The sequence below is a fragment of the Chlorocebus sabaeus genome, chromosome 5, assembly GCF_047675955.1.
Source record: "Chlorocebus sabaeus isolate Y175 chromosome 5, mChlSab1.0.hap1, whole genome shotgun sequence".
In the NCBI taxonomy this organism is placed as follows: Eukaryota; Metazoa; Chordata; class Mammalia; order Primates; family Cercopithecidae; genus Chlorocebus; species Chlorocebus sabaeus.
Window position 1 is genome coordinate 50,578,044 of NC_132908.1, and position 22,846 is coordinate 50,600,889.

At 38.2% G+C, this 22,846-nt stretch overlaps 2 protein-coding genes across 10 annotated transcripts in view; one reads left to right on the forward strand and one right to left on the reverse strand.

Annotated features, from left to right (window-relative positions):
- Positions 1–2,546, reverse strand: part of RPGRIP1L (RPGRIP1 like) — a 99,903-nt gene extending 97,357 nt beyond the window's left edge. For 4 of the 8 annotated variants that reach the window (XM_073015379.1, XM_007993312.3, XM_007993314.3 and 1 more), the window contains exon 1: positions 2,209–2,447. The gene's annotated coding sequence lies outside the window, so the exon portion shown is untranslated. The other 4 variants (XM_007993313.3, XM_007993310.3, XM_038008473.2 and 1 more) reach the window with 3 other exon arrangements.
- Positions 2,547–2,613: 67 nt separating this feature from the next.
- Positions 2,614–22,846, forward strand: part of FTO (FTO alpha-ketoglutarate dependent dioxygenase) — a 422,796-nt gene continuing 402,563 nt past the window's right edge. The window contains exon 1 of one of the 2 annotated variants that reach the window (XM_007993307.3): positions 2,614–2,881. In XM_007993307.3, the coding sequence (XP_007991498.1) occupies positions 2,729–2,881 (153 nt within the window). In that variant the 5' untranslated portion in view covers positions 2,614–2,728. Of the gene's footprint in view, positions 2,882–11,883; positions 11,917–22,846 lie in introns of those variants that run through there. The other variant, XM_007993308.3, reaches the window with a different exon arrangement.

Genomic DNA, 22,846 nt, shown 5'->3' on the forward strand with positions numbered 1-22,846 from the left:
TGTGTCTTGCCTTTGTTGCCATGAGGCTTAGGTTCCGCCCAGAGTTCAACTACTTCAACATATAGGCTGTCTAGCTAATTCTGGTATTTTTATAGTTTCTATTCTTTACAGAAATCCACCACAGTAGCTTTATTTTGAATGTGGATATGAGTGGTCCACATAGTATCTAGTATGCAAAAATAAAGGATTTTATATTTTCATTTCAATCTACCTAGTAAGCTAAATGCAAACTGTGAATGAAGATACTCTAAAGGGCAGAGTTCTTAAGCTCTAGAATATTGGTTCTAGAATGTAAAGACCAAGAGAGTAGCAAGCTTCATTGTCTTGTTCACCTCTGTATTCTTTGAGGCTAGCATAAAGCTTGGTGCATTCTGAGAGCAGGCATTCATTAAACAGTTGTTGAGTGAGTGAATGGAGTCCGTGGGGTTTCAAGGTCTGTGAACCCAGAGATGGTTTACCAAATTTTGTATGTATACGTATATATGTAAGATCTTTTAAGGAGGGTTCATAACTTTTGTTATAACTCACAAATGGTGGAGAACCATTGCATTTTGCTGTTACAGAAACAGCTAACAGACAAATCCTTGGGAGATCATCTACTTCTTTTGGAAGTACTGCTATAGAAAAGGTCAATTTTTAGGATCCTGTTGACACACAGGCGCATGTACGAAAATGATTAGTTTTCCATGACAGAGTTAAGGTCACTTTAAAAATAATAAGAATGATGATAATGATGATGATGATGTTGATGGTGTTAACATTCATTGAATGCTTATTATGTGCCAGGTACTGTTCTAAGTGCTCTGTTATAGGAATTAATGAAGTGTCTCGCCATATCCTTGTGAGGTTGTTACTCAAATGATTACCGTTTTACAAATGAGGAAGCTGAGACACAGATTAGTTAACTAAGGTAGTAGTTGGAAGTATTAATAGTTGTGTCTGGTGATATTTTGGTTGTCACAACAAGGAAGGGGGATGCTACTGGCATCTAGTGAGTAGAGGCCAGGGATGATGTTAAATATCTTACAGTGCTTAGGAGACATAATAATGAATTATCCAGCCCAAAATGTTAATAATAGTGTGGAAGCTGAGTAATCCTGCACAATGCTGCAATGCCTCTCCAACACCATCTCATGTTATCCTTCTTTGCTCAGTATGCTTCACCTACATTATTCTTTACTTTCCTCGAACCCCCCACACCCTTGTGTACTCAAGGCCTTTGTATTAGCTGGCTCCTCAATCTCTAGAGTTCAGCTCACTTTCTCAGACAGGCTTTCCCTGACCATCCTATGTTAGAGTAGTCTTCCCTACATTTCTTCACTGTTTATTTCTTTTCTTTTCTTCTTTTTTTTGAGACAGGGTTTTGCTCTGTTGTCCAGGCTGGCCTAGCATTCATGGGTTCAAATGATCCTCCCACCTCACCCTCCCAAGTAGCTGGAACTACAGGTGTGTGCCACCACGCCTGGCTTGTTTCTCTTATAGCAACTGTCTCTATCTGAAATTATCAAATAAATTATTGTTTGTCTCCATGAAAAAAGGATAAACATCTTGAGACGGGTATTAGTCTCGTTCACAGCTGTTCAGGAACAGTGCCTGGTACAGGGTAGGAATCAACATTAATATATATTGAATGATTATTGGCTGGGCGCGGTGGCTCACACCTGTAATTCCAGCACTTTGCGAGGCCGAGACGGGTGGATGACTTAAGCTCAGGAGTTCAAGACCAGCCTGGCCAACATGGTGAAACTCCGTCTGTACTAAAAATACAAAAATTAGCTGGGTGTGGTGGCGCACGCCTGTAATCCCAGCTACTCGGGAGGCTGAGGTAGGAGAATCGCTTGAACCCGGGAGGAGGAGGCTGCAGTAAGCTGAGGTCTTACCACTCCACTCCAGCCTAGGCGACAGAGCAAGAACCTGTCACACACACACACAAAAGAATAAAGAAAAAATATTTATTTGAATGAATAAATGAATACCAGGCACTGAGATTAAAATGGCAAGCAAAATCCCCGCCTTTATGAAGCTAGCAAGTTATGGAGGTAATCAGACGATAAACAAATAATATATAATTAAGCAAACAATAGAACAGTCAGGAGTTTTAGGGTCAACCAATCAACTCCTAATCCAGGGCAAATGAGCAAACTGTGTTAGGGACCTACAACTTGCAGGATCTGGATAGAGATGGCAATTAGCAGCATCAACTCTCACCTTCATGGCTGGGATACATTTCAGGTTGGTCCTGGATGTGAGGATAAAGGGCGGGCTGTGATTCAGGCCTGAGGATGTGGAGGTGTCTCGGGCTGGGCTGCTTTCACGCGAGCAGAACTCCAGGGCCAACTCCAGGGCCTTCTCCAGACCGCAGAGCGGACCCTAGGACCCTGGCCCGCGCTGCAGTGGGGAGGGTCCGCAACCTCCACCCACCCCCATGCTCCCGCATCCTCCCGAGTACTCACCGCTCCACTGGCCCTGCAGCTAGCTACCGTTGCTATAGCGCCGACAGCGTGGCGGGTGCCTGGCCGAGAGGAGCACGGGAGAAACATGGTAGGCACCCGTTGCCTCCTGGGAAATGTAGTTCTCCTTGGACTCCAGCCTGTTTGCTGGCGGTGTAGCGGACTACGCTCTTCCAGCTGTCGGACCTGGGAAATTCTCCTGTTCTAAATCTCGAGGCACTCGCGGGCGTCGCCGCGGTGCATTCTGGGAGTTGTAGTTTTCTCCACACTGAGGGAGAATGGCTCCGGACGGGAGCAGAACGCTGAGAGAACTACATACAGGAGGCGGGGTCCAGGGCGAGGGGATCTACGCAGCTTGCGGTGGTGAAGGCGGCTTTAGTGGCAGCATGAAGCGCACCCCGACCGCCGAGGAACGAGAGCGCGAAGCTAAGGTATGTGGGGCTCCCGGAGCTTGGGGATCTTCGTGCGCTGTGAGCTAGGATCAGGGAACCAGAAGGGCTTGGTTTGATGGCGAGCGGATGCACGGTGTTAAGCTAAGGGATGACAGGGCCTTGTCAGCAAGGGACCTGGAGACATTGGAGGGGGGTGTTACAAATTATTCTTCAGGATGCAGGCCGAGTCTTGTTGGATCGACTCAAAAATGAGAAGCAGGATACCCATTTCCTTGTCCTTCCTCTGCACCTATTCCTTGGTTAAATTTGTAGCCAGCTCTGTGCCTCAGTTTACCGGATTCTCAGGTGACTGTGATCATACCAGCTGTGCTTTCTCATAATGGTCTCTGAGGACTGAGATCGGCTTAGATGAAATATCTGTGCGGTCAGCTGTGTTTCTTTGGAACAATTGTCTCAGTGACCGGCTGATAACAGTTTGTGTCTTTCAGCGTTGTGGATATGAATCTTTAACTACATTGCTCCTCTCTACCTTTGGTGTTCAGTTTCCGGTAGTTGCCATTCCATGGGATGACCATAATAATGGCAACAGCGATTTAAAAAACATTTACTGTGGGTCAGGCACTGAGTTAGGTGCATAATATTTAAATTATTTCATATCATTGTCACAGCAGATTACAAGATAGGTATTATACAGATGAAGTATAAACAATAGCCCTGCTTCACAGATGAAGAACTGAGACTCAGAAGCATTGAGTGTTTTCCTTTCTCTCATTCTCAAAGTCAGATCCTGTTGATTTGTCTACGTGTATTGGGAATCCGTCCACTTTTTTTTCCCACCTCCACTACCTTGGACCTAGCTACCATTATCTTTTTAATGGACTGTTGGAATAGCCTCTTGATTGGCCTATACTCACTCTACACCCTAACTTAACTCTTCTTCCACCTTCTCTGCCTTCCCCCAACTACCATTGTCTTCTGCACACCATAGAGTAAGATCTTCATAAAATGCAAATCTAATCATGTCCCTTTCCTTTCTCCTTACTCTGCCAACCACCTGTTTAAAAATATTCCATGGCTTTCTGTTGCTCTTAGGATAAAGACAAAACTTCACATTGCCTACAAGATCCTGCGTGGTGTGGACCCTACCTGCTTTCACAACCCCATTGGACATGACACTCTGCTGTCTGCCTCCCAGTCACTTTGGCCTCTTAAAAGTCATTCTTCCCTGTACTTCATCTGGCTTCAGGGCCTTTGCACACGTTATTTGCTGCCTACTATATGTTAGGCAAATATTGGCAGTGAGTATCAGTGTTAAATAACATAGACACAGTTCTTGTTTTCATAAAATTTCATCTTACAAGTGAGTCTGTTTTAGGGCAATGCACCTAAGGATTTAAAATTTAAAATCTGCTCTATATTGACTTGAGTTATCGCAGTATTTCATGAGGGACTGGAAGTTTTCATGCTTGAGTCTGCAAATGATGTGGATAATATACTAAAGATAAGCACAAAGAGGGTGACTCTTCTGCTTTAGTCTACACAGTGCAAAGAAACAAATGTCGCCTCATGGTGTTGTGCACGATGTCTTTCTCATCTTTCAGGTTTATTTTTAAAGTAATTCATTTATTCTGTGAAGATTTATTGAGCACCTATTATTTGCCATACGTTGGGATTATAATTTTGGCTAAAATAGAATCCCGGCACGAAAGGAGCTCTTACTCTATTGAAACCATAACTATTGCCTGTGAGGTAGTTATTAGTGTCATCTATATTTTAGAGATGTAGAAATTGAGACTTGTAGGTAAATCGTGACTTGCTCAAGGCCACTTGGTTGCTAAGTGGAACTAGCACTCTGAGCCAGGTCTTCTGACTCCAAATTCAAGGCTTTTTCCATTTTTTGCTTGTGAAACATGTTGAATTAGTAGAGCAAGTTGTCTTCCTTTTTTCTTTAACAAATTTGCTCTTCATTTAAAATTTGTTTGCTTAATATTATTGGTTAGAACAAAGTATAAGTAGTTGTTTTAAATCTTAAATGTAAAATGTCCAATGGCTCATGAATTATTTTCTCTTTTTCTAATCAATTTTATTGAGGTATAATTTACATACAGTTATTTGCAACCATTTCTGTGTACAATTTGATGCCTTTTGACAAATGTATATGCCTGCAAAACCACCGCAATGGGAATAGCGAACATTTCTCTCCTTCTCAGTTCCCTCCCTCCACCTCGGCCCCCAAGCAACCACTGATCTGTTTTTTGTCTCTGTAGATGCATCTGTATTTTCTAGATTTCATATAAGTGGAAGCATACAGTGTATACTTTTGGGTCTTTTTTTTCATTCAGCGTGATGATTATAGAGATGGTGTCTTGCTGTGTTGCCCAAGCTGGTCTGGAACTGCTGGGCTGAAGCCATTCTCCTGCCTCTGCTACCCAAAGTGTTGGGATTATAGGCGTGAGCCACTGTGCCTGGTCAGCATAATGATTCTGAGATTAATCCATGGTGTTGTATGTATCAATAGTTTGTTCCTTTTTATTGCAGATTAGTGGCCCACTGTATGGAGATACCACATGTTGTTTATTCATTCACTTGTTGCTGGACCTTAGGATTGTTTCTGGTTTTGGACCCTTATGAAAAAAGCTGCTTTGACCATTCATGTATGAGTCTTTCCATTTTCATTTCTGTCAAAAAAAGCTGCTATGACCATTCATGTAAGAGTCTTTCCATTTTCATTTCTGTCAGGTAATGCCCAGGAGTAGAATTGCTTAGTTATAGGGGAGTTCTTTGTTTAACCTTATGAAGAAACTGTCAGTTTTCCAAAGTGATTTGGCCATTTGTTTTAGTTTCCTATGGCTGCTGCAACAAGTTACCACAAACTTGGTGGCTTAAAGCAACAGAAATTTATTCTCTTTCAGTCCTGGAGATGTGGCATTGAAATCAAGGTGTCAACAGGGCCATACTCCCTTTGAAGGACTCTAGGGGAAACTCCTTCCTTGCCTCTTCCAGCTTCTAGTGGTCCCTGGTGTTCCTTGGCTTGTGGTAGCATCACTTCATAACTTCTCTGCTTCCATCTTCACATGGCCTTCTTCTCTCTGTTTCTGTGTCTCAAATCTCTCTCTCCTTTCTTTTAAAAGGATGCCAGTTCTTGGATTAGGACCCATCCTAAATCCAGGATGATCTTGAGGTCCTTAAGAGCCTCAACTTAATTACATTTGCAAGGACACTTTTTCCAAATAAGGTTACATTCACACTTGCCGGGTTTCTGGATTTGGACATACCTTTTTGGGGGATAATATTCAAATGCACTGCACCCTTTTACATTCTTACCAACTGTTGGTGAGAACGTAAAATGAGAGTTCTACTTGTTTCATATCCTTGCAATGCTTGTCAGTCTTTTATATTTTAACCATTCTAATAGGTGTGCAGTGATATTTGTGATTTTAATTTGTATTTCAGTGATGTCTAATGATGTTACATATCTCTCTTTTTGTAAATCTTTATTGAGGTATAATTGCATACTATAAAATTCACCTGTTTTCAGTGTAGGACTTAATGGTTGGTAGCATATTTGCAGAGTTGTGTAACTATCACCACAGTCTTATTTTAGAACAGTTCCCTTCCAGAAGAAACTGTATTCATTTGCAGTTATTTCCCAATTCTACTTCATCCCTAGGGAACCATGAATCTACTCTGTTCTTTAGATTTGCCTTTTCTGGACATTTTTGTATAGATGGACTCATACAATATGTGGTCTTTTGTGTTCGGCTTCTTTCACCCAGGATGTTTTTGAGGTTCATCCATGTTACAGCATGTATTGGTACTTTGTTCCTTTTTATTACACAGTAGATAGAATTCCAGTGTCAGGCCGAGTGCAATGGCTCATGCCTGTAATCCCAGCACTTTGGGAGGCCAAGGCAGGTGGATCACCTGAAGTCAGGATAACTTAGATCAAGACCAGCTTGGCCAACATGGTGAAACCCTGTCTATACTAAAAATACAAAAATTAGCCAGGAGTGGTGGCACATGCCTGTAATTCTAGCTACTCAGGAGGCTGAGGCATGAGAGTCACCTAACCTGGCAGGCAGAGGTTGCAGAGAGCCCAGATTGTGCCACTGCATTCCAGCCTGGGTGACAGAGTGAGACTGTCTCAAAAAAAAAAAAAAAAAAAAAAAGAATTCCAGTGTCAGGATATACCATGTTTTGCTTATCTCTTCACCAGTTGATGGCTATTTGATTTGTTTCTACATTTTGACCATTATGAAAAATGCTACTGTGAACATTTGCACCCTAGTTTCTGTGTGGATGTGTTTTCATTCCTCCTGGGTAGATATCTAGGAGTGGAATTACTGGTCATATGGTAAATCTATGTTTAAAATTTTAAGAAACTGACAAACTGTTTACTTGTGTGGTTATACCATTTTACATTCCCCACTAGCCATTTTGAGGGCTACAATTTTGTCACATCCTTGTCAACACTTGTTATTGTCTGTCTTTTCTATTGTAGCCATAATAGTGGGTGTGAAGTGGTATCTCATTGTGGTTTGATTTGCATTTCTCTGATGGGTAATAATGTTATGCATCTTTGCATGTGCTTATTGGACATGTATGTATCTTCTTTTATGAAGTATCTGTTCAAAATCTTTGCCCATTTTTTTGTTGGATTGTTTGTGTTTCTATTATTAAGTTTTATGAGTTCTTTATATTTTCTAGATATAAATCCTTTGTTTACTATGTGTGTTGCAAATGTTATCTTCCATTCATCTAGGTTACTTAATAGTTTTTAAGAAAGGTCCAATTTATCAATGTTTATTTTTATGATTCGTGCTTTTTGTGTCATATCTATGCAACCTTTATCCCAAAGTCACAAAGATTTCTTGTTTGCTTTTCAAATTAAACTTTGTCATCTCCATAATGGGTACTTAGTTTTTATTTTTCTTTTCTCTTTGAAATAACTTAGACCGTAGTTTCTTCCTTGTGATTGCTTATGCTATAGATTTTTATGCTGTTTCCAAGTCTGGAGGGTGAATAAGATGGTTGGACCAAATAGCTTCCTATGATTAACATTTATCTAACTTGTGTTCAGCGTATGAGAGTACTATATGGTATTCATGCATTTTTAAAATGAACTTTTCTTATAAGGCATATAGTGGAATAGTCCAGATTAGTATTTGATGGTTTGAGTTAGAACCATGGCGTCTACTATTTCCTTACTATTGGGATAGGGGATTCATACCCTGTACCTCAGTTTCTCCAGTTATAAATGAGGTTAAGAATAGCTGCTTCTCTGGGTTGGTGTGAGGAACCAGTGTGATTAGGTCTAGCTGTTATCCCAGGAATAGAGTAGCATGCCATTGCTTGAGTTTGGTGACTTCAGGGTTCCTCTGCTGGGGTGGGGCTGGCCCTATGCATTTTTTCTCAGATGTTATAATTTATTATTTTGAATGATTTAAAACTTATTGAAGAGCAAGAGTAGAATCTAGAGCTCTCATAGACCTGTTGTCCATATTCATAGGTTAATATCTTGCTGTGTTCACTTGATTGCTCTCTCTCGCCATATATATCCATATGAACAATTATTTTTTTAATGAACCATTACGTAGTAAGTTGGAGACATCAGTCCTCTTTACCTCTAAATAGTTCAGCATATATTTCCTAAGAACATGGACATTCTCTTACATACAAATATAAACACAGTCAGTTGTTAATTTCAGAAAAAGTTAACGTTGATATAATGCCATTATTTCATCCAAAGTCCATATTCAAATTTTGCTAATTGTCCTAATAATGAATTTTATAACATTTTTTCCTAGTCCAGGTTCCATCTGGATCGCATATTACCTTTCATTGTCAGGTCCCTTTGGTCCCTTCTCCTTTAATCTGGTGTCCTTTCATGTCCTTTAAATTGGTTCCTCATCCTTTTTCTTTCAAGACATTGACATTTGTGATGTGTGCAGGCTATTTTTTATTTATTTATTTAGTAGAATGGCCCTGTATTCTTATTTGTCTTATGTTTCCTTATGATTGGATTCAGATTTGGCTTTTTTTTTTTTTTTTTTTTTTGAGATGGAGTCTTACTCTGTCGCCCAGGCTGGAGTGCAGTGGCGTGATCTCGGCTCGCTGCAACCTCCGCCTCCCGGGTTCAAGGGATTCTTGTGCCTCAGCCTCTCAAGTAGCTGGGACTACAGACACATGCCACTACACCCAGCTAATTTTTGTGTTTTTAGTAGAGACGGGATTTCACCATGTTGGCCAGGCTAGTCTCGAACTTCTGACGTAGTAATCCACCCACCTTAGCCTCCCAAAGTGTTGGGATTACAGGCGTGAGCCACCATGCCTGACCCAGATTTTACATTTTTGCATGTATATTTTTGAGGAAAGATGGTACCTCTAGAGGTCACATATTTACAATCCATATACGCATCCTGGCTGTAGGTAAGTTTCGGCCCAAACAAACTGAAAGTTGTTTCAGAATTATTTTCTAATATTTAAAAATTGAGAGATTTTGCATAAACATCTGGGTGTCTGACTCTCCTGAAAAACTAGAGTATCTGGTAACACTGGGCATGCATTTTCCTAACTAGAATTGAATAGTGGCTTCCCTTTTAGGCAGGAAATATGCTTTCCATTTTTCTGTCATCCAGTTTTGCCCCTTCAGTCACAAAATAGTGGTGTAGTATGGGGCTTTAGATACAGACTCCTGAAATTGAATTCTGCTCCCTCATTTACTTGAGCAAGCAATTTAACTTCTGTGAGCCTCTGTTTCCTCATCTATCAAATTGGAGTGATGTGGTTCTGGTAGGGATTGAGATATTATATAGCACATAAAACATTGCTGGCACACAGTAAAAACAAACATTGTGGCCGGGTGCGGTGGCTCAAGCCTGTAATCCCAGCACTTTGGGAGGCCAAGATGGGTGGATCACGAGGTCAGGAGATCGAGACCATCCTGGCTAAAACGGTGAAACTCCGTCTCTACTAAAAAATACAAAACACTAGCCGGGCGTGGTGGCGGGCGCCTGTAGTCCCAGCTACTCAGGAGACTGAGGCAGGAGAATGGCGTAAACCCGGGAGGCGGAACTTGCAGTGACCTGAGATGACGCCACTGCACTCCAGCCTGGGTGACAGAGCAAGACTCCGTCTCAAAAAATAAAATAAAATAAAATAAAAAAATAAACATAGTTATTATCACCATCTTCTTATCATCATCATCATCATCCTCATCATCATTATCACCATCATAACCACCACCTGCACTACTGCCTATCTGACCCCAGTAGATATATATTCGGTATATATATATGTGTATGTATGTGTATTCTGATCCCAGGACATTTATTCTGTAAACTTACGTTGAGTGTCTAGTCAAGTGGATTTTCTCAACTGGGGTTCCATTAACTTATTTCCCATGCAGCCAGAATGGTACTAGTTTTGTACCACCTTTCAGAAAATTGAGAATATAGTCACTCAAACCATTTTCTATGTTCTGTGGTTCAGAAAAGGAACCTGATTAAGTGTTGAGCAGTGTACTCAGCACGAGGGTAAAGATGGCAGACACAGTCCCATGGAACTGGCTGGCTGTCCATGGAAGGTAAATAAGTACCAACAGTAGAGTGGTGACTTTTATCACGGGAGGACATGGTAGCAAAGAGGATCTAACATGGCCTAGTAGTCATGGAATTCCTTCCTTAGAAGATCTGTTTAAAGGTGTATCCTTATGAGAGGCCTAGGATTCCTTACTGGGTTTATCAGAAACATTAAAACTGTTTCATTAGTCATAGAATAAAAAGCTATGAATGTTGAATTCCAAGTTAGCTTCAAAGGCTCTTATGCTGGCTTAGGTTAGATCATCTTTTAAACTATTAAAAATAGAACTAGTTTAAGTTTATTAAGGAAATGGTTATATACCTAAGAACATTTAATAATTTTGTTTGAGTAATGTACATTTTTATCAGTGAAGGAAAATATCCAGAATATCTAACCTACCGTTTTAAGTAACATGATTTAAAAACTCTTCTGCTTTTGGTGATAGTTGTCTTATCAACTTTAAATGATAAAGTTTATTGAGTTATAAAAATAATAACTTGGCCAAATGCAGTGGCTCATACCTGTAATCCCAGTGCTTTGCGAGGTCAAGGTGGAGGAGGCTTACTTGAGACCAGGAGTTGGAGGTTACAGTGAGCTGTGATTGTGCCACTGCACTCCAGCCTGGACAACAGAGTGAGACCCCATCTCTAAATAATAATAACAATAACTCAACAAAAGAAAGTTTGCTATTTATGTTTGTACTGACTGGGTATTTCTACCTTATTTTATATGTCAAATTTGGCATTTTATTGAGGTCCTGAGAATGTTCTTTTGGAGTCTAGTTTTATTATGGGACATTCTAGATTATGTCACCAGTTTATCTAAACTGGACACTAAATATAAGATGGTTTTGGTGTTAGGCCAAAGACCAGGGGACTTGAAAAATGAAAACCTCACCTGACAGATTCTACTCTGTTTGTTTTCCTTCTTCCCGAAATCCATTATTATTTTTTGCTTAATCTCTTCTTCAATATATGGGTAAGCCTTTAATCACTGTTTTGGAGGTTCAGTTGACTTCTGTAAATAGACGAAGAGTTAGTGTATTTGATCATAATTTCCAAACCACTTTAAATACTGTAACTTACTTAAAAATTAACCAGCTAAACTACCAAGTAACAGTGAGTTCTTGTTACTTTCTGTTATTTCCAGGCCTGTTTCCTAACCCTCCTAGTATTGGTTTTGAAAACTAAATTAGCCATTCAAAAAAAAAAGTCTTAGACACTTTGAGCAAACAGTAGCTTCCTTGAAGATAGCATTTGTGTCTAATTCATCTTTTCATCTCTCCATTGTACCTGGCAGGATGTCTTCCACAAAGGAGACATTAATAAGTATCTGGTGAAGAAAGATTAAATGGTTGAGAGCGGCCAGCATCTGCTATGTGATACATGTGACCCTTCATAATTATGATTCTGGATCCTTGGCTGCTGATGAGATTTATTGTGGCTGAGTTTAGCGATACAGATTTTGGCATGTAGATGATAGTCTCCAAAAAGGTAGAGATCATGTTTTTTTTTTTCAGTTTTGTCATTCACCATTTTATCCCTAGCCCTTAAGATTTTGCCAGACACATGGTAAATATTCCATACTTGTCAAATAATGAATGAATTCCCAAGAGCATCACTTGTTATTGGTCAGTAGACTTTCTAATAGTGAGAGCTGGAACCGGAATTTGAAAGAAATAATGGAAAATGGTTAATATCTTATGAATTTTAAGTTACTTAATATATCATAGGTGTGGGCATCAATTTTGAGAAACAAGACTCTTCTGTCCAACACATACTTCAGCAACTATCGACACTTGTTTTCAAGTGTTCTCTTCCAATTTTAAAATGCCAGTTCACCTTTCAGATTTAGAGTATTTTGTTGTTGTTAGTTTATCATGGTAGATTTCTTGCTAAAGTTATATTTAAAGTGTGACTTCCTAACTTTTAGAGGAGGGGAACTTTTGTTAAGATGGTCCTTTTGGAACCTTAATGAAAAAAACACACCTTAGAGAAGGTGAATTTAGAGTTCTGCTAAGCACATTCATTTAATCATCTATTATAAACTGATTTTGTAATATTTTATAAAATTGTCTCACTGGTTGATTTCACAATGTAAACTGGGAGGGTTCTTAGGATTCCTTGGGTTGGGTTAGGACAGGTTGAAGAGATGAAGATTTGTGTTGGTAAGGGCTTGTTTCCAAACTTTTGTCCTTGGCATGCTGTTTGTTAAGCCATCACATGTTTGAAAGTTAAACCTTGAATTGATGCTATGGTTTGCCTTTTAAAAAATGTATTTTATTATGGTAAGAACACAACATAAGATCTACTCTCTTAACACCTTTTTAAGTGTACAATAAAGAATTGTAAACTGTAGGTACAATGTTGGATAGCAGATCTCTGGCACTGATTCATCTTGTATAATTGAAAGTTTATGCCACTTGATTAGCTCTTTCCCATCCTCCCAGCCCTGGTAATCACCTTTCTACTCTCTGATTCTATGAGTTTGACTCTTAGGCGTGCATTTTTGTTTTTGCTATAAGCATCTGTCCTGTTGCTATGCCGATCATTTATTTACTCTGTAGTTTTGGAAATGACCTGCTTCCAAAGTGACCATGCATCTCCTTATGTTAAAAAACTGCCATATGGATAAAGGGCAGTTAAGACCTTTAAAACTGGTGGAAACCAAGTAGAAAATTCAGTTTGAAGGACCAAATTATGTTGCAGCTGCTCTGAGGAGGAGATTTGTTGCCAGAGCATGAGTGTTTTCATAATTGTTTGTGATCAGAAAATTCAGAGCTCTGATTTCTGCATTAGCCCTAAGTCTGCCCTTTGGCACCTTCATTTAGTGACTGGATCATTCAAGGCTGAGCCTCAAGGGCCAGCATTTCTCCAGTAATAATATAAAATGGGCTGATGTTGCAACCTTAACTCACTCTGCTGAATTGGGCATGATTAAAGTCTCAAGGCTGCATTAATATGGATTTTCTATTTCTATGTACAGCAGTCTGTTATCTCACTGTTTTCCAGTTTGCCATTTTTTGAAAACAAAGATGGAAAATTCTGCTGATGATTTTTTTTTTTTTTTTTGTCTGTCAGCACAACAGCATTTTTTTGGCTTAAGAATATGAGACTAGCACCGGGCAAATGAATGCAAACATTACAGTTTATGTGGACTCTAGCCTGTTGTCATGTCAATCTTGTTATTTAGGTAAATAGTGTGCAATTTTTTGCCGAATCAGCAGCCAATATGCTGCAAGCCATTTTTGTTTTAGTTCCGTTATTGGCTGGTAACACTATTAATGAGACAATAATTGGGAAATAGTAGTCATTGTTCTCATAAAACACGATCCTTGTGTTGGAAGCACAGCCAGGCAGAGGAGTTGCATATGCAGACTGCAAGGGAGGAAAGGATGAGTAGTCAGTGTTCCCAGCTTTTAAAATCATCAGACCCCTGCTGCCTAAATTGCCCCAGCTGTTAATGCTGGAACCATTACAGTAATGGACTCAGCAAATGAAGGAGAACGAAGACACGCACACTTTATTACCAGAGGGGCAATTTTCTCTTCATGTGTAATAGCAGCGGTGCCTCATATTGATCAGACCATCAAGATACTAATCCTCTGTAAAATTACTTGTTATAACTGAAAATGTGTTAATCCAAATCAGTCTGTGTCCTGACTGTCTACTTACTATTGAATACAGACTATTAGATGCTTTATTTTTCATGATTTAAAGGCTCTGCCCTGAAAATGGTTGCCTTTTCCCTTGCAACACTGAGTGCTTAATCTTAGCTATAGCCCAGGGTTGTCTTTTTGTTTTAAACAGAACATCACCCACTTAATTAAGGAGTGAGTGTCTGTCTTGCTGTCTGAGTTATGCTGGTGTTTTATGTTCCTCTGGATTTATTAAGCATCTTGTTTTACATTCAGTCTGTGGTTTGTGCTGTAAATAAAAATAGGCCCGTCTTGCACATATTAGAAATTTGCAGGTAGCAAATGTCAATAAGTACCAGAGACTTTGATTTATACTTCAGGCACTAGGTTGTGGTTTGTCGATTGAACACAGGCAGGATGCATCCTGGTGTCTTCTGTGGAGGAGATGTGTTTTTGCATTGTTGTCTGAGAAAGTTTATGTTTATTTCTGCATCCTTGGTTCAGTAGATTGCTTTTTAGACAATGAGGCATATCCGCTCCCCCCTTATGTCTTGTGAGAAATGACTACAGCTAAACATTATTATGAGAAGACTCGTTAAAAACCGATTTCTGTCTTCCTGAATATTTGGAATTTTGGGAACTTTGTAAAATTCCCATTTTTTTCATTATAATCTCTTTCCACATACCTTATATGTTTATTTGTATATAGACTCAGATGCCCTCTTGGCAGTATATTTATTCTAATATGTTGTTACAGCTCAAAGCATTTGTGTGACATTCTCTGTAGAGTTCATTCGGAAATACTTAATTAGCACCCTTTGTGTACCAGGACTTGGATTACAGGCTGGAGACTTGAGGACGAGTAAGATATAATCTTTGCCATTGAGGACCTCAGTTTAGGAGGAAGACAGGCATGTAAACAAATAATTATAACAATGCAGTATAGTAAATACTAGTCTACTGTGAATGAGTACTTCTTGGGAGCATGGGCGCAATAGTAAAATCAGCCTCACTGGTTTTTCTTGCTGTGTTATCAAAAGCAGAATTCTGACATCCACTTTGCGACTTGTTTCTGAATGACTCGTAGCTGTTTGAAAGAAATCTCTTCCTTCCTCGCTGGAGACATGTTTACTACCCTAGGGGGATAGTCAAAGGAAAGATTTCCAAAAATGTTTTGATCAATGACCACATCTTTGGATATGTATAGAGTTTCCCAAGGAGGCTACCTGAAAGGAGATAGTGCTTATGTTGTTTATGTGCTGGCATTTATGTTATAAATCAGTCTTATTGCTTTAGAGTATAGTTTATGAGGAGAAACGGTAGCCTGTGGTGGTTAAGAACATGGATTCCTTTCGCTCTGCTATTTACTGGCTGAGTGATCTTGGGCAAGTCACCTAATCTCCTTGAGCCTCCACCTTCATCTGTAAAATGGGGATCATAATAGTTGTGAAGATTAAATGATTTAATATATGTAAAGCATTTAGAATATTGTTGGGGTAAGTGCTGTATAAGGTTAGTTATTACTATGCATGTGGCTATTAAAATAATGAAATTATTTTTCATGTGCAGCTTATGAAAGTCAGCTTCATACATATAGAACCACACCGTAGATATAAGTATATGGTATATGAGATAGAGAAGCATTTCTTAAATTTCTTAATGAATTTTTTTCTGATTACATAATATTTTATTTTAGAAAAACTAACAAATACGGAAAAATATGAGGCAGAAAAAAGTCTCATAATTCTTCAGAGATAAATACTGTTTACAAAGATATATTTTAAACAAAAATTAGAATGATAATGTGTATATTTTTTACTCTGCTTTTTTTACCATCCAGTATATAATGAATATTTTTTCATATAATTCCAATTGTATAGTATTTTATCATATGGATTTTTTTCCATTCTATCATAGGTTATCCTTTAGTGAACATTCTTGTACATAAATCTCTGCAAGTCTTTGGAATATTTCATAGGATAAATTAAAAGGAGAATTGTATGGGCTAACTTTTGTTAAGATTTTTGCTTCTCATTGTCAAGTTGTTACCCAGGGAGGTAATGCCAGTTTCCAATTTAAGAAGCAATATATGAGAGTGCTTATTGGTACATCCACTGTTAACACCGGGAATTATCAGAAAACAAAAATATTTGCCAGTTTGGAGGAAAAGTAGGAACTTGTGGAGGTAATTTGTATTTTCCTAATTATTATATTTGGTTGAATTTCCTCCCACCATTTATATTGGCAAAATATAGTTCTTTTGTGATTTGTTTATTCATATAGGCTGTGTTCATTTCGCTAACGTGTTTGTCTTTTCTTACTGATTTGGAAACATATTTTGTGGATTAGGGATGTTATTTACTAATCATGTGATAGAAAGATTTTTCCAGTTTGTTTATTGCCTGACTATATTTTTGTTATTCAGAAATTTTCTTTCATTTATAATTAGAAAAACATTTTCCCCCTCAGTATTAGATTAACAGTCATTTACATGTTCTTCTGGTTATTAATATTTTATATTTTTTTCTTATAATTGTTAAAATGTGTCTAGAATTTGTTAGTGTTATGATATGGAGTAGATGTGGAAATTTTTCTTCCTCAAGGCCAATCAGATATTGCTGCTTGCATTTACTGACTTATCTTTTACGTACTGATTTGAATGCTTAAGTAATCAGATCTGCTTTTTATCCTGTTTGTTTTTACTTTGATACATCATTTTAATTGCCATAGTTTTATAATATCTTTCTATATTTGGCAGCATAAGGCCCCTATAATTAGTCTTTACTTTCAGAAATTCCGTGGCTCATCTCTTGCATTGAGAAGACAACCTAAATTTTTTCCCAGGTAAATTTAAAAATCACTTTGTCAAGGTCCTCCATGAGCCCTGCCAGTCGGTTGCTATTTTAATTGTTATTGCATTAAAAATATACATTAATCTGGAAATAACTGAAATATTTATGGTAAATAATTTTTCTCATTCAGTAATTATCTGTCTCTACATTTATTTAAGTTTTATGATCTTCAGAAAGTTTTGTAATTTTGTTCAGTTGGGAACTATTTATTACTTTGTGTAAAATACATGGGTATTTTATATTTTTGATTACTATTTTTTGGTTACTATTGCAAATGGGATATTTAAAAATTGTGTTTTTTAAATGATACTTAAGAAAGTTTTTTATGTGTGTGCTATTTTTGTATTTGGCCACAATACAGAATGCGTCCTTATCATTCTAATATTTTTGGATGATTTTCTTGGGTTTTCTGGATATATACGAGGTAGATCATCTAATTATCTGCAAATATAATTTGTTTTTTCCTCTTTCAGTAATTATACTCTCCTGTCTTTTTTTTCTTCCATTATTACCTTGTCTAGAACCTCCAGTCGGTAGCGGTTACAGCAGATAGTCATGTCTTCAACAGTTATACTTTGGGATTCTAATATTAAGTAAAGTGGTAGTTATTGGCAGTTATCTTTGATTCTTACTTTTTTTTTTTTTTCCAGGGACTGAGGTTCAATTTTAATGAATTTTAGGAACATTTTTTGGATATCTGTTTAGATGGTAGTATCTTTACTTCTCCTGAGAAAATGTAATTTATTCGACTTTCTAATTATGGTTCCTTGGGATAAAAGCCTACTTGGTTGTATTATATAGGTCTTTTAATATGTTGCTGAATTCAACTTTTTAGTATTTCAATTAGGAAAGTAAGATGGGTCAGTACAGCGATTCTTATGGAAACTGCAGAGTGGTACTCCAGGAGCTGAGGGTACATCAGAATCTTTGCATGGGTCCTGTGTAACATACATGTTGAACGTATTTCAAGCTACAGTTTGTAAAGCCTAATAAAGCATTTTTGGCTGATAGGGATAAGATCACAGTAGAAGAAGGTAAAGTGAGTAAAAATACTGAGAAACTCCTTTGTGTGCTTTCTTTTTGTCAAATTTGGTATCGTATTATGAGCTAGTGTCATGAAATGACTTGCAGAATTTTCCTCCTCCTTTTCTGCTTAGGAGCCATTTACAAAGCATCGGGATTATTTGCCTGTTGGGAATTTGAACTTTACTACTTCTTTTTTTTTTTTTTTTTTTTTTTTTGAGCAGGGTCTTGCTGTGTCACCCAGGCTGTAGTCTTAGCTTACTGCAACCTCTGCCTTCCAGGCTCAAGCAGTTCTCCTGCTTCAGCCCCTTGAGTAGGTGGGATTGCAGGCGTGCACCACTATGCCTGGCTATTGTCTATTTAGTTTAATTCTTGAGTAAATTTTCGTCATTATATCTTAGCAGGGCAGAGTTTTACATTTATTGACATGGCATTGAACATAACATTCTCTGGTTTACTAGGGTAGAATCGTGTATAGTTTTATAATTTGAAAAATTTCATATTCACTTTTTCCATCTTCTTTTAAATTATAACTTTGTATATTCATGTCTTCTCTTTAAAAATTGACTGTATTTGCTGGTAGTCTGTTTTTTTTTTTTTTTTAAACAAGCTCTTGAATTTGTTTATGCTCTAATTCATTAATTTCTACCTTTGTTTTTATTGCTTTCTTTGTCCTGCATTGCCTAAGCTGCTTTTGGCAACATCTTGAGATGAATGCTTACTTAGTTCATTATTATTCTTTTTTGTTTAATATGGAAAGTATTTCAAAATCTTGAAGTAGTTTTCTCTTTTCTGTTTCTGTATCAATTTGTGCATGTTTTTGTAGCACTTATTCAGTATTCTAATGATTTTTTTCATTTTCTTTCTCATAGCTTAGTTATACAGACTGTATTTTATTTTTCTTTGTACCCCAATGTCCACAGAGTTTTGAACACAATAGGCACTGAACTAATGTTTCCTGAAGGAATACCATGAATACCCCCATTCCCCTTTCACTCCACACAAGTAGTAAGTAGCCTGCTATAGTTAGTGGAAGTTTAGTCTTCCAACTACCAGTGCACATCACCGGTAGCTGGAGGGCTAAACTTGGAGTCTTACATATGCCACTTACTAGACATTACCTTGTATGAGTCCTCCAATCTCTGTGATGTTTCATCTGTAAAATGGGGATAATAACTCTCTTCCCAGCTTCATCTGAGATGTCATCAATAAGATAATAAATGTAAAAGCTCTTTGAATACTAACAATGTTATGTAGATATAAATATGATTTAAAATAGGTTTTTAGCATTCTTATCTCATCCACCACTTCTCCCCCTCTCCACCATGTAGAAATTATCAAGTTCTTAGGAACAGCAATTTATTTTTAAGTAGACAATATTGTACATATTCATGGAGTACATAGTGATGTTTTGATACATATCGTGTATAGTGATCAGATCAGATCAGCATAATTAGCATATTCATCATTTCAGACATTTATTATTTCTTTGTGTTAGAAACACAGAAACTTAAAAAGATATATATATATATGTATATATATATGTGTATATATATCTGTGTCTTCTGAAGTATCTAGCACAGAACTTTGTTGACAGATATACAGTAAATGTTTGTCGATCGAATGTTTTCTGAGATGTACTTTTCTCTTCCATTTTTTTTTTTTTCATTGAGACAGGGTCCTGGGTCCTGCTCTGTCACCCAGGCTGGAGTGCAGTGGCGCAGTCATAACTTACTGCAGCCTTGACCTCCTGGGCTCAAGCAATCCTCCCACCCCAGGATCCTCAGTAGCTGAGACTACAGGTGTGCGCCACCAAACCTGGCTAATTTTTGTACATTTTGTAGAGAACGGGTCTCACTATGTTGCTCAGGCTGGTTTCAAACCCTTGGGCTCAAGCTGTCTGCCTGTCTTGGCCTCCCAAAGTCCTAGGATTACAGGTATGAGCCACTGTACCTGGCCTGAGACCTACTTTTCAAACATGAATTACTAAGTGATCCTCAATTGGACCAAGACCTAGGAGCCTTGCCCCAATCACGTTGCTTCTCCCAGTTTACTCGGGTTGACCTAGACAGCTACATCAACACACAGTCTAGTGAAATGCACATGTGTAACTTGAGGAGGTCAACCTTTTGGCACCATCTCATTTCTTCTGCAGAAGATTGGCTAGAGACATTATACTCTGTTCCTGAAGTATAGACTAATAAAACAGTGGCGTTGATACAGATTGATAACAAATTATAAAATTGGTAAAAAAAATTTCTATTTTTATACAATTTAGGACAGCTATTAATATTGTTAAATTTTTTTCTCAATTGGATGAAAAATAAATGTATGATTATTCTTTCCCTTTCAATTGCAGTTACATTACATTTTCATTGTTTCTCTTGCACTGAGATTTATTTTTATTTTTAATTTACTTTGTTCGTTGCTATGGAAGGGTGATAATTGTATCAAGTAAGTCTCTTTTACTTACCTGAGAGTTCCCACGTTCTTTGGGGAAATAAATATCATCATATAAGTCAGTCTTAGGTTAACAGGTTGTTTTAAAATTGCTAAACACTGTCTAAATGCAGAGTGATAGTATTTTCTGGGTAGGTATTACATACTCTCTTTTCGAATATTGGTCACTGAAGGATTTCACAAACCACTGACATTTCAGCATTATGACATTTCAGCATTATGAAGAGCAATGTGCTCTTCTCACCCTCTGCCCCCATATTTTTTTTAAACCATTCATTGCAGTAGGAAAAACTATAATTTTTTGAAAACAGAGATTCTTACCCTTTACACAGCTTTTAAAGATTCCTGGGAGACTTCATATCTCAGATAATTGATGGTAAATTCTGCTTGGTTGTTTATAAGCTCAAACTTTGGAGATCTACAGAAAGAGTTTCATCTGAGAAATAAAAACTATTTTATTTATTTATTTATTTTTTATTTATTTGTTTGTTTTTTTTTTGAGACGGAGTCTCACTGTGTCGCCCAGGCTGGAGTGCAGTGGCCGGATCTCGGCTCACTGCAAGCTCTACCTCCCGGGTTTACGCCATTCTCCTGCCTCAGCCTCCCGAGTAGCTGGGACTACAGGCGCCCGCCACCTCGCCCGGCTAATAAAAACTATTTTAATGATTGTATGATCCACCAGACCCTGAGGTCTTTTCTTAAGTCCCTCCTCTTTCATAAAGCATTTGAGGATTATTCCCTTCATCTCTTTCCTTACCGACTTTATTTCCTATGTCAAAAAGTATGATACTAACGGTAAGTTTGTGTATGGTACACTTACTGGTGTATGGTACACTTACTGGTGAATGGTGGTTGATATTAGGTCATATTAAATTTTACATTTTATGATTGCTTATATATAGTAGTGTTTTATACAAACACAGTAATTCTCATTTCCCTATGGGGATTATGAGATCCCTCTGGCTGACAACGCTGATATAAATTTATTTTTTGTGTCTAGTAAGATGCTACAAATGTAGTTGACTCTCAGCATTTCTTTTTTTTTTTTTTTTTTTTTTTTTGAGATGGAGTCTCGCTCTGTCACCCAGGCTGGAGTGCAGTGGCCCGCTCTCTGCTCACTGCAAGCTCCGCCTCCCGGGTTCGCGCAATTCTCCTGCCTCAGCCTCCCGAGCAGCTGGGACTACAGGCGCCCGCCACCTCGCCCGGCTAGTTTTTTTATATTTTTAGTAGAGACGGGGTTTCACCATGTTAGCCAGGATGGTCTCGATCTCCTGACCTCGTGATCCGCCCGTCTCGGCCTCCCAAAGTGCTGGGATTACAGGCTTGAGCCACCGCGCCCGGCCCGACTCTCAGCATTTCTTGTCAAATGGAAACATATATAGACTGGAAGTTAAACTTTGTGTTTTTTGTTGTTTTTTTTTTTAACTTTACTGAACAGTTATTTAACCTTAACTGTCAATCTGCTCTTCATCACCAATAGAAAATATTTTGCTTAGAAAATGTTTTGTGTAGGCCAGGCGTGGTGGCTCATGCCTGTAGTCCCAGCACTTTGGGAGGACGAGGTAGGTAGATCACAAGATCATAGTTCGAGACCAGCCTGGCCAACATGGTGAAACCCCATCTCTACCAAAGATACAAAAAATTAACTAGGCGTGGTGGTGTGTGCCTGTAATCCCAGCTACTTGGGAAGCTGAGGCAGGAGAATCGCTTGAACCCGGGAGGCAGAGGTTGTAGTGAGCTGAGGTTGTGCGATTGCACTCCAGCCTGGGTGACAGGGTGAGACTCCATCTCAAAAAAAAAAAAAAAAAAAAAAAGTTTTGTGTAAAACCGTATGCCAGAATAGATCTAAGGAAACTGCATTTGTAGTCATAGGAGAAATCGTAGATTTTGGTGGCCCTTTACCTATCACTGTGTTTTTTAAAAGAGTTATGTCTGAACCACCTATGTGTCCCGATTCATTTTGCCATTTCATCTACTGCTCTTCCTCCTGTTTTTATTTAAGACTATAAAGTTACTTTAGTGTAACTGCTGCTGTCACCTTTGCCCTTAGCTAATCAAATAGTTTACCTTGAGGGAAGCATTTATCTCCCACTTTCATTATTATTATTTTTGTAGCTGTAAAGATATATATTTTATGTCTGCAGAAGGCTGTAACACTGAAACGAGGTATTGATCTGCTGTATTTAGCAATTTCTTTCCACCTTGCCATCAATAGCATGTCAGCATCTGTCTGTACCGTGGTTGACCTCACAAATAGCTCTTTATGCTCCCATTGGATTCAAATGATATAGTATGCTGAAAACTAAATCAATGAATGATTATAAAGTTTTTAGTATTATTTCATGACCTGGAGGCAACTGGTACCCCTTGCACTGACAGTTCAGTGTACAATGAATATGGTAAAATGAGTGTGTCTGGCCTTTGTTCTACTGAAAGGAGGAAAATGGGTCA